The 13,142-nt window shown below is 40.9% G+C and overlaps 1 protein-coding gene across 4 annotated transcripts in view; it reads right to left on the bottom strand.

Annotated features, from left to right (window-relative positions):
* Positions 1-13,142, bottom strand: part of LOC135486323 (ras-related protein Rab-37-like) — a 59,101-nt gene that overhangs the window by 4,812 nt on the left and 41,147 nt on the right. For all 4 annotated transcript variants that reach the window (XM_064769047.1, XM_064769056.1, XM_064769031.1 and 1 more), the window contains exons 5-7: positions 1,037-1,089; positions 676-798; positions 56-132 (exon numbers count right to left, since the gene is read on the bottom strand). In XM_064769047.1, the coding sequence (XP_064625117.1) occupies positions 56-132; positions 676-798; positions 1,037-1,089 (253 nt within the window). The remainder of the gene's footprint in view (positions 1-55; positions 133-675; positions 799-1,036; positions 1,090-13,142) is intronic.

The following is a 13,142-nucleotide window of genomic DNA, read 5'->3' as shown; positions in this document are numbered from 1 at the left end:
TGTAAATGTACATAGATACGGCAGGATACAAAATGGCCTCCATATTATCACCTACCTTGCTATTGCCATAAATGCTAATTCCACGTTCATACCCGTTTTGGCACTTGTTTCCATAAAGGCTACATTATGGTCCTGAAACAAGACAGTTACCATGGTTACCAACTGTTTACAATCCTCACTGGCCTAATGGGACAGACATTAAAACAATGGACAATCAGAAGTGGAAATTGCGCAGGAGAATTATGTCATTCTATATCAACTGATGACAATTTTTCCCAGAAGTGTTAATTTCAATTTACTTGTCAAAGAATTTGCTAATTGTGACATTCTGGGAATACATCAAAGACGACGAGTCCTGGTGATACCCTATCGGGACCCTCAGGCGACCATCTTCTGTGATCAGGAACCTCAGGCAATGCGTCATCTATGTTGTTCTGGGAATATCACAACCAGCTGATTGTTACAACTTGAGGATAGGTAAACTCCAATGAATGTAGTCCAGGGCATGTCTCCCCATGGGTTCTTGTGCGAAACATTGCATTTCTTTTGTGCAATATTAGACAAGTGTGACCAGGACACTGAGATTGTTTTTATTCGTCCAAAATGAGGTTCCGAGGGGTAAACAGACTCGGAAGTGCAAAACGTGTCTCTTATTAAAGTTGAATAAATCCTCACCCTTGCTAGTTTTTCCCCTTCCTCTCTTTTTATCACCCGGCCTTCTGTCATGTCTGCCTTGTTACCTAGCAACATGATAACAACGTCGTCTTGGGCATATTCGTTTATTTCACTGAGCCACGCCTGAAGAGTACAAGATATGACTATTAGTTACAATGGCCAAGTTTCACAGTGAATGAACAGTGCCGGCTTAGCAGAATCAGAAGTGGGCAATATTTTATGTGACACCCAGTAGTAATGGTGTTGACAATGTTGACTACCACTGATTGTCATTCCATACCAACTGGCTACTGAAAAACAACCCAAGCAAAAGGGGGCTATGTTTATAAACAGCCTCCAGTCACTTATCACTCTCACTCACCCTGATGTTGTCAAAACTTGGTTTGCTCGTCACGTCATATAATAATAGTAATGCTGAAAAGGAGGGAGGAGAAGGATTAGATGTCAATTAAATACTTAGTAAGCAACAACCAGTTAGTTTGGTACTGCCTTCAAGGCTGTTCCACATCTACTCATTTTGATTTAACTGTGCAGGTGAACGTTTTTACAACGACATCCCAGTAACAACAATATAACAACAACCACAACAACAACCAAGTCCTCACAAACATATGACGCGAAATCAGCTGTTTTGTATTGCGTGAGCTGCTGCCCAGAATGGCTCATGTGAATGACGAGTACCCCGTGATTATTCCATATGCTTGTGAAGAGGCCACCTTTGCAACGAAGTAACTTCCAGTTCTAGAGTACAGATAGTAAATTGGCTATAGGACCGATTCAACATTGTCAGCCGGAACTGCATGTGGCCAAATGTGACATTGGTCATCCATCTGTTAGGTGGATCAAAAGAAAACCTCTAGGTCATGGATAGTTCTAAGAACTCCGGAGAACCTTCAGTGAGCCAGGAACCACGTTTAGACATAACCAGGCATTTGGCAAGATCAATACAGACATGAAACAATCAAACCAAGTAAGGTCACAGGTGTCCAATAACGACAGGGAATTGGTCGCCTTACTACTCCAGGGGACCGAATTTATGTATCGAACTCAACCATGAAAATCAATCGGCTCGCGATGGAATACTGAGACCTGAGATAGTGAGAGACCAATATTGGACTGACCTGCCGAGGGCCATAACATCCAATGGTTCCCTAGGGAACAAGATTTATGATGGACTTGTACCCCATTTCCGCTAATGTCTGAAATGGGAGAGCTTTATGATGTATTTATAATTCAGTACCGCTAGTATTATACATTGTCCCAGATACTTGCTTGTTGATACCAAATTGCCACACCAGTTGGTAACTGAGTGTTCCATATTCCTTATGTTTGGTTCCTGCATTCAAAGCCGTAGGGTGGGTTTACATACAATTCACTTGGTCACTTGTCACGTCTCATGTCTTTTGTCAGGTCTCATGACTCTGACAGTTTCTGACATGTCAACGAGAACTCTATGTAAGCCCCAGTCATATTTCCAAAACATTTTAAAGTCACATTAGCCCTTTCCATTGAAGACCTCGGATTAGAGGGTGAAGGTATGTTACAGGAAATTTCCTTTCATACCTTACAGTGAACGCAGTTTCACTGTTCTCCTTCAGCCTCCAGTCCATGTGGTATCAACGTATCACAATATGAGCACACAAGACAACAATGACCAAAGTATTCTTAACTGCAAGAAATCCTCTCACCTGGAAAATGATGTTTTTGGACTGCATCACCCACTTTTGAAATCCATGACTCACGCCCAATGCAGTCTTTTAAATTCTGTATAAAACATTGCCCAGAAACCATAGGGATATTCAGATTGTTTCCTGGACAACCTCCGCAGGGAAATATGCTGCCGTCCATTTTCATGAGGCAATAAACATTGCAATCAGCAAATTGTGTCATTAGCAATGTAGGATTCAAGAAATGCCCAATACACCTCGTAAACTGATAACATTATCCACCCACTGTAGTGGCGAGACTACAAATTCCCCGACCGACATGGGGTTGGCAGTAATAATCATCAATTGGAAATAACCACAATCACAACTGTCACAATTATCTTGCTCAAGCACAGTTATTCCTAATGTGCAGTTGTCAATAAAACAATGATAAATTTGTCTCTATTGAAAATAGTCTACAGGGCAAACAGTTTATGATTTAGGTTAAAAACCTAGTATTTGGCAAAAAACCTTGGCACAGTAGCAGCAGTTTTGAGAATTAAAAAAGATCTAATGTAATGAATCAAAGAGGCAACAACGAGAAAATGCTGGTCAAGAGCTGTACAGAGTTTAGCAACCTTATGCAACCAATCTTCACAGTTCCTGTAGATAATGTGGCTCACTACATCCTAGCCGAAACAGACCCCATCCTTTGTACTGCTCCAGCTAAACCCAGCACCAAATGCAAACTCTGACGTCAAATGGAAGCCTGCAAACTTGAGATCAGATCCTTCACAAATCTCATTTGGTAGCGCGAGAGGCAAAGGAGACTTGCTTACAGACAAAGCCAATACAAGTTCAATATCAGATAATGCAGATGTCCTGTTTTTGTGGTGATGGGGCCGGCTTCTCCAAATGAAAATTTGATGTTGGAGGCATCGATCAAAGAAAAAGCCAACATGCACATGTTGGTCTTGATGTGCCACATGTCATGAAGACTTCTATGGTAAGTGTCTTAGATTGGTTTCCGAGGGGACTGACTGAGAACAATTCGAAAAGTCTTTGGTTCATTTGTGATCTGGTAGCTATCATACCAACACTTTAAACGTTTTGCTTTCTGAGCCATAAAGACCAAGCAGCTAATCACATCCAGACTGTTCGACTCCCTCATTGAGAGGTGAACAGTGTTGCAGCTTGGAAGCTGCTGCTGTTCTAGGCCTTTGCAGGCTGTTGCACTCACGAGACCAAGGCAACATTTTCTGCTGTTCAGAAACCAATTCTTTTTTTTTAAATCGAGGGGGTGGCCTATGCGTTGACACTTATTCGGCATGGCAAATTGTATCACAATGTCTGGCCTGAATAGGATAAACAATAGAAAAACTGGACAACCAGTCAAATTTCAATATCTTTGGCTTTCTACAAGTTACTGCTGTCATGATAATCAACAGTACATCTCGCCAAGTCTTCAGTGGGCAGGGAGAAAGTACGCCCCAGGGATGATTTCATGAGTTAAATTGATATGACACTTGACTATCTTTAGACTGATAGCAACAACAGCTTTTCACAGAAATATTTGATGTAACAAAGACTTCAAACGATTTAATGAATGGTATTAATACAACCAGTTCAAAAATAATGTGTAGTATATTTCTGAATAGTCTGCGCATGAAGATTTCATAATATTTCTTAATGCGGAGTGGTTTTCAAAGTCTCTCTGACGGTTTCAGTTGTTACAATTGTATCCAGAGCTTAGAGCAAGTTTATCTTTACATGCTGCGTGGGAGCTCGAGCCTACCCTCGAATCAAAAGGGTGACCCCATCTTATCAGCCATATCTCCTTCCTTTTCAAAGAACTTGCCTGTTTGTTATCGTTCATCGGCATGGCAAACAATGCCATAATGGCATTTCCACTATCAACAGCAGAGACAAACTTGGACAACGATGCATCAATCTTTGATATCTTCGGCCTATTTCAAGGAGTTGTTATTGCCGTCATAATATTAGTGGGTCTGATGGGAAACATTACGTCCCTCCTGGTCTTTCAGTTAGCAGGGAGAACAAATGATCCCACGGTACAGTATTTCACTTGTGTGACACTAGGAGATGCTGGCGTCGTGGTCTTCTTCGCCCTTCCAGATTGGCTCCTTTATGGAATGCCCTACATAACCGGACATGCTGTCAATGTGTATGCTATTTCTAATTTCATGTGCAAATCATTACGTTTTTGCTATTACACAAGTGCGACAATGTCATCTCTCAGCTTGGTTTCTTTTACTCTCGAACGAGCAGTTTTTGTATGGTTTCCAATGAAACGTGCATTATACACAAGCAAGAACAGAAAAATGATGATTTTCCTAATTTTTCTCGTAAGCTTGGCGACGAATGTTCACGTCATAATTCTCATGGAAAACTATAAAGAAGCGGCTGGGTCAGCTTGCTATTATAGGAATGCAAATGTTGATTTCTCGATTGATAACTTGCGCTACGTCACCATTCCATGTGTCTTGATTTTCATCTTTAATATCTTGATTATCGTCGGTATGATAAGGGCTCAAAAGTTGAGGAAATCAGTCTCTTCATCTACGACTTTAGAATCAAAGCAGCAAGCTGTATTAATAAATCTTATTCTCATATCCCTTTTTTATATTGTTTTCAACATTCCTAGAGCCACTGTTTGGACATTGTTTGAAGTGTCAAAGATTAGGGGACTGGATGCAGGATACCTCCAAATGTTATATCTGACGGCCAAGTTCTGTGAAATAGTATGGCTTTTGAATTATTGCACAAATTTTGTCATATATTGCATTTCGCTCAAGTTTTATAGGAAGGGACTTGCAGAGCTTTGCAAGTGCGGTTCAAAAGAAAAATTATGAAGCCAACCAAAAGCTTTCTGTCTCTCAAGGATTCGGAGAGTCATCATGGCTAGGAAAGTTACTATCAATTCAGATAAATGGGATGACCCAGCTAATCACTAGAACGGTTCCCAATTATCTTGCATGATGGTATTTGGGAAGCAAGGGGACGGACAAATAGGGCTATCATCCTTCTGTACAGCCAACCACTGAGAAGTTCTCTGTCATGTTCCCTTCCTTTTATTCAAATAGGACAGGAATTAAGGAACCTAGCCTACTCAACACTACCCGAGGTCTGGAAAGCTACCGCTACAACCTCTCCAGCAGTTTTTGATCGCTTCAAGTCAAGCTGCAACACTGGTTTGAAAGCCTCAACATAGCCTATATGTCCTGGCATGTAGGAAAGCTGTAAGTATGCTCAAGGACAAGTACAAGGCAAAAAATTCTTGGCACAGTAGCAGCAGTTTTGGTTATTAAAAAAGATCTAATGTAATGAATTAAAGAGGCGACAACGAGAAAATGCTGGTCAAGAGCTGTACAGAGTTTAGCAACCTTATGCACCCAATCATCACAGTTCCTGTAGATAATGTGGCTCACTACATCCTAGCCGAAACAGACCCCATCCTTTGTACTGCTCCAGCTAAACCTAGCACCAAATGCAAACTCTGACGTCAAATGGAAGCCTTCAAACTTTAGATCAGATCCTTCACAAATCTCATTTGGTAGCGCGACAGGCAAAGGAGACTTGGTAACAGACAAAGCCAATACAAGTTCAATATCAGATAATGCAGATGTCCTGTTTTTGTGGTGATGGGGCCGGCTCCTCCAAATGAGAATTTGATGTCAGAGGCATCGATCGAAGAAAAAGCCAACATGCACATGTTGGTCTTGATGTGCCACATGTCATGAAGACTTCTAAGGTAAGTGTCTTAGATTGGTTTCCGAGGGGACGGACTGAGAACGATTCGAAAATTCTTTGGTTCATTTGTGATCTGGTAGCTATCATACCAACACTTTAAACGTTTTGCTTTCTGAGCCAGAAAGACCAAGCAGCTAATCACATCCAGACTGTCCGACTCCCTCATTGAGAGGTGAACAGTGTTGCAGCTTGGAAGCTGCTGCTGTTCTAGGCATTTGCAGGCTGTTGCACTCACGAGACCAAGGCAACATTTTCTGCTGTTCAGAAACCAATTAATTTTTTTAAATCGAGGGGGTGGCCTATGCGTTGACACTTATTCGGCATGGCAAATTGTATCACATTGTCTGGCATGAAAAGGATAAACAATAGAAAAACTCGACAACAACCAGTCGATTTTCAATATCTTTGGCTTTCTACAAGTTACTGCTGTCATGATAATCAACTGTACATCTCACCAAATCTTCAGTGGGCAGGGAGAAAGTACATCTCAGGGATAATTTCATGAGCTGAATTGATATGACACTTTACTATCTTTAGACTGATAGCAACAACAGCTTTTCACAGAAATATTTGATGTAACAAAGACTTCAAACGATTTAATGAATGGTATTAATACAACCAGTTCAAAAATAATGTGTAGTATATTTCTGAATAGTCTGCGACATGAAGATTTCATAATATTTCTTAATGCGGAGTGGTTTTCAAAGCCTCTCTGACGGTTTCAGTTGTTACGATTTTATCCAGAGCTTAGAGCAAGTTTACCTTTACATGCTGTGTGGGAGCTCGAGCCTACCCTCGAATCAAAAACTAATCTAATTCACATTCTGATGGAAGTACTTCTTGGAAAAGATACTGGTGCATGTGTGTCGTAAGATATGAAAAGTTGTTCTTCTGGATTTGAACCTGGGTCCTATTGTGTGCCAGACCACAGTGCTATGCAGCTCCTCAAATGTTTTTTCAAGAGAGGTATAGACACGTGCCGTGAAAATACAAGTGTATACTTCGACAAGACAATCACTGTGACGTTCACTTTTATAACTGCCAGACTTCAATTAAGGACAAGCACAGATTCTACCCACAGTTCATATGAGTGAACATGACTCTAACTGTTGGGCGGCTATCATACTGGTAAGCTAATAAAAGTGCCATGCAAACAAGCGATTTTTGTTGCTACGACCTGCAATTATAATTGCTGCTATGTGTGACAGAAAGATTGGCTGCCGCTAAAATCGGTCATTGCTGGGTTTTTATATTGATATATCCTAATTCATGTCGCAGATACTTGTGATGGCCACTGCAAAAAAGCGATTTTTGTGGATACAATCATGACCGCCAGTTGCATCCACAAAAGTGGCTCGTCTGCGCGGAGCTCAACGTGTTCAGTAAACAGTTCAATGGAGCAACGCAATCAGATTCATTTCGTCTTTTCAAGCATCAGTTCCTGAGGACCGTCATGCTGGCAGAATTTTACATTTTACGGATCCATTTTATGAAATCATCCAATTCCATGTCGCTACCGTCTGCCCATTTTACATGCATAATTTGGGGTCTCCCTCTGACCACTTGGCCAGGGTGACCCCATCATATCAGCCATATCTCCTTCCTTTTCAAAGAACTTGCCCGTTTGTTATCGTTCATCGGCATGGCAAACAATGCCATAATGGCATTTCCACTATCAACAGCAGAGACAAACTTGGACAACGATGCATCAATCTTTGATATCTTCGGCCTATTTCAAGGAGTTGTTATTGCCGTCATAATATTAGTGGGTCTGATGGGAAACATTACGTCCCTCCTGGTCTTTCAGTTAGCAGGGAGAACAAATGATCCCACGGTACAGTATTTCACTTGTGTGACACTAGGAGATGCTGGCGTGGTGGTTTTCTTCGCCCTTCCAGATTGGCTCCTTTATGGAATGCCCTACATAACGGGACATGCTGTCAATGTTTATGCTATTTCTAATTTCATGTGCAAATCATTGCGTTTTTGCTTTTTCACAAGTGCGACAATGTCATCTCTCAGCTTGGTTTCTTTTACTCTTGAACGAGCAGTTTTTGTATGGTTTCCAATGAAACGTGCATTATTCACAAGCAAGAACAGAAAAATTACGATTTCCCTAATTTTTCTCGTATGCTTGGCGACAAATATTCACGTTACAATTCTCATGGAAAACTATAAAGAAGCGGCTGGGTCAGCTTGCTATTATAGGAATGCAAATGTTGATTTCTCGATTGATAACCTGCGCTATGTCACCATTCCATGTGTTTTGATTTTCATCTTTAATATCTTGATTATCGTCGGTATGATAAGGGCTCAAAAGATGAGGAAATCAGTCTCTTCATCTACAGCTTTAGAATCAAAGCAGCAAGCTGTACTAATAAATCTTATTCTCATATCCCTTTTTTATATCGTTTTCAACATTCCTAGAGCCACTGTTTGGACATTGTTTGAAGTGTCAAAGATTAGGGGACTGGATGCAGGATACCTCCAAATGTTATATCTGACAGCCAAGTTCTGTGAAATAGTATGGCTTTTGAATTATTGCACAAATTTTGTCATATATTGCATTTCACTCAAGTTTTATAGCAAGGGACTTGCAGAACTTTGCAAGTGCGGTTCAAAAGAAAAATTATGAAGCCAACCAAAAGCTTTCCGACTCTGAAGGATTTCGGAGAGTCATCATGGCTAGGAAAGTTACTATCATTTCGGATAAATGGGATGACCCGGCTAATCACTAGAACGGTTCTCAATTATCTTGCATGATGGTACTTGGGAAGCAAGGGGACGGACAAAGAGGGCTATCTACTAATATCTTTGGCTTTCTACAAGTTACTGCTATCATGATAATCAACAGTACATCTCACCAAGTCTTCAGTGGGCAGGGAGAAAGTACGCCCCAGGGATGATTTCATGAGCTGAATTGATATGACACTTCACCATCTTTAGACTGATAGCAACGGCAGCTTTTCACAGAAATATTTGATGTAACAAAGACTTCAAACGATTTGATGAATGGTATTAATACAACTAGTTCAAAAAGACTGGGTAGTATATTTCTATATAGACTGCACATGAAGATTTCATAATATTTCTTAATGCGGAGTGGTTTTCAAAGTCTCTCTGACGGTTTCAGTTGTTACGATTTTATCCAGAGCTTAGAGCAAGTTTACCTTTACATGCTGTGTGGGAGCTCGAGCCTACCCTCGAATCAAAAACTCATCTAATTCATAATTCTGATGGAAGTACTTCTTGGAAAAGATACTGGTGCATGTGTGTCGTAAGATATGAAAAGTTGTTCTTCTGGATTTGAACCTGGGTCCTATTGTGTGCCAGACCACAGTGCTATGCAGCTCCTCAAATGTTTATTCAAGAGAGGAATAGACACGTGCCGTGAAAATACAAGTGTATACTTCGACAAGACAATCACTGTGACGTTCACTTTTATAACTGCCAGATTTCAATTCAGGACAAGCACAGATTCTACCTACAGTTCATATGAGTGAACATGACTAACAGGCTGTTGGGCGGCTATCATACTGGTAAGTTAATAAAAGCGCCATGCAAACAAGTGATTTTTGTTGCTACAACCTGCAATTATAATTGTTGCTATGTGTGACAGAAAGATCGGCTGCCGCTTAATAAATGGATCATTGCTGGGTTTTTATATTGATATATCCCAATTCATGTCGCAGACACTTGTGATGGCCACCGCAAAAAAGCATTTTTTTTTAATAAAATCATGATTGCAGGTTGCATCCACAAAAGTGGCTCGTCTGTGCGGAGCTCAACGTGTTCAGTAAACAGTTCAATGGAGCAACGCGATCAGATTCATTTCGTCTTTTCAAGCATCAGTTCCTGAGGACCGTCATGCTGGCAGAATTTTACATTTTACGGATCCATTTTATGACATCATCCAATTCCATGTCGCTACCGTCTGCCCATTTTGCATGCATAATTTGGGGTCTCCCTCTGACCACTTGGCCAGGGTGACCCCATCATATCAGCCATATCTCCTTCCTTTTCAAAGAACTTGCCCGTTTGTTATCGTTCATCGGCATGGCAAACAATGCCATATTGGCATTTCCACTATCAACAGCAGAGACAAACTTGGACAACGATGCGTCAATCTTTGATATCTTCGGCCTATTTCAAGGAGTTGTTATTGCCGTCATAATATTAGTGGGTCTGATGGGAAACATTACGTCCCTCCTGGTCTTTCAGTTAGCAGGGAGAACAAATGATCCCATGGTACAGTATTTCACTTGTGTGACACTAGGAGATGCTGGCGTCGTGGTTTTCTTCGCCCTTCCAGATTGGCTCCTTTATGGAATGCCCTACATAACGGGACATGCTGTCAATGTTTATGCTATTTCTAATTTCATGTGCAAATCATTACGTTTTTGCTATTACACAAGTGCGACAATGTCATCTCTCAGCTTGGTTTCTTTTACTCTCGAACGAGCAGTTTTTGTATGGTTTCCAATGAAACGTGCATTATTCACAAGCAAGAACAGAAAAATGATGATTTTCCTAATTTTTCTCCTAAGCTTGGCGACGAATGTTCACGTCACAATTCTCATGGAAAACTTCAAAGAAGCGGCTGGGTCATCTTGCTATTATAGGAATGCAAATGTTGATTTCTCAATTGATAACCTGCGCTACGTCACCATTCCATGTGTCTTGATTTTCATCTTTAATATCTTGATTATTGTCGGTATGATAAGGGGTCTAAAGATGAGGAAATCAGTCGCTTCATCTACGGCTTTAGAATCAAAGCAGCAAGCTGTACTAATAAATCTTATTCTCATATCCCTTTTTTATATCGTTTTCAACATTCCTAGAGCCACTGTTTGGACATTGTTTGAAGTGTCAAAGATTAGGGGACTGGATGCAGGATACCTCAGAAAGTTATTTCTGACAGCCAAGTTCTGTGAAATAGTATGGCTTTTGAATTATTGCACAAATTTTGTCATATATTGCATTTCGCTCAAGTTTTATCGCAAGGGACTTGCAGAGCTTTGCAAGTGCGGTTTAAAAGAAAAATTATGAAGCCAACCAAAAGCTTTCTGACGGAGAGTCATCATGGCTAGGACAGTTACTATCATTTCAGATAAATGGGATGACCCGGCTTATCACTAGAACGGTTCCCAAATATCTTGCATGATGGTATTTTGCAAGCAAGGGGACGGACAAATAGGGCTATCATCCTTCTGTACAGTCAACCAATGAGAAGTTCTCTGTCATGCTCCCTTCCTTTTATTCAAATAGGACAGGAATTAAGGATCCTGGCCTAATACACAACACTACCCGAAGTCTGGAAAGCTACTGCTACAACCTCTCCAGCAGTTTTTGAAAGCCTCTGGTTTGAAAGCCTCAACATAGCCAATATGTCCTGGCATGTAGGAAAGCTGTAACTATGCTTCGTACAAGGGCCTGGTTTAGATGTAGCCTTCTGTCTGTGGCTGGGTTAGCTCAGAGTGATGGTGACCTTGACTCCATTGATGTGGGTCACCCTTGGAGGAGAGGTTGTTGCTGATTCGACCACAGGGTGTGGCCTCTGCCCTTTTAGAGGGTACTGCAAAGAGTTACATTCACGAAATTGTCAACAGTCACCACATAACCAGCTTACTATCAGGCACCTTGATCAGCTGCCCAGTTGACGATATTGACATTCATGACCAAGAATGGACTGATATATGTGACATAGAAAGGAATACAAATTTCCTGTTGAGACATTATTGCAATAGGGCAGCAGGAAATGGCAAGTATTATGTTTCTGTTGTCATTGGTAAACCTTAAAGGTCATTGCCATTGCGTTACCCAATACCTGACAAAAATGAGAAGGGCAATGGTCTTTTTTGGGGCAGCATGTACCTTTTCTGGGCTCACCAAGGAGGTAGCTTTTATGCCACAAAAACAACTGAAGTGAAATGATGGCGAAACAACACTTGATAGATTTTCAGCAGGATACCAAGGCAAACAGGAAGGATAGCATGGCAATTGATTCTTCTTGCAGCGTCTGGTGCCCTGGAGACGAATCGACCCCTGGATCAGAAAATCCACGCTGATTAGTCCAACCAGATCAGACAGACAAGGCCGACTTGGATTAAGCTAAACTCCACACAACATTTCAACCTCAACCAGCTGTGATTGTTCCCTCTTGGGAGGTGACAAGTATACTTGTAGCTAAACTGCATCGGATTGTGGTGCCTGGGATTGCTGGCGGCAGCCTATTGTCAGCAACGACGAGCTTACATCAGTGATTAAAGCAAAACCTGTCCATCATGAGACAAGTTTGACACTTAACGGTGCTTCAAACATGCATTTTTAAAAGTAATGAAGGTGTATGATAGTGGTGCTGTTCATTACCAATTACTGTGAACAAATTTCAAACAAAAAGCGTGTTTGCTTATTAGCGGGACACTTTTGTGAAAATCAGAAACATCCAAAATGGCAGTAACCTCAAGCTAGCTGGAGGGAAATAAGAACATTTTCCAACCAGTTTTTAATTGCAACACCCACGCTACTGCTGAAGGTTATTTGAAGTATAACCAAAGCTAAGTAATCTTTAAAATGAGAGCATTTAAATGATTGTATTGCTTTTTCAACTTTTTGTTCCCAACATAAACGAATTTCAGATTGCCTGACTTTCTTGGAAGGACTGGTAGAACAATTCGATGAGCAGAACTGAAAATGGAGGTTTCACTTATTCAATTGACATAATTTAAGACAGCATGGCATTTACCTACATAGGAGACAAATACCTCTTTGGCAGAAACAACACTGCCTCATCAAGGATAAAGAAGCACTTGACAACACATCCTAAAAGTTGCATAACCGATATTAGGACATAAAAAAAAGTTGGACGCACACTGCTCAAGAAGTTGACCAAATTACAAAGAAGCAGTTGGATTCCGATTATTCACGCAGAGAGGAAAAGACCAATTATTTATGTTGCAGCCTGAAGAAATTGCAGCAAATATGCTTTGAGTAGAAATGCCCCAAGCTTATTAAGACACTGGTGATAAAAATGCTATTGCGAAGAAATTC

Source organism: Lineus longissimus, chromosome 1 (assembly GCF_910592395.1).
Source record: "Lineus longissimus chromosome 1, tnLinLong1.2, whole genome shotgun sequence".
Classification (NCBI taxonomy): domain Eukaryota; kingdom Metazoa; phylum Nemertea; class Pilidiophora; order Heteronemertea; family Lineidae; genus Lineus; species Lineus longissimus.
This window is presented reverse-complemented; position numbering and strand designations above follow the sequence as displayed.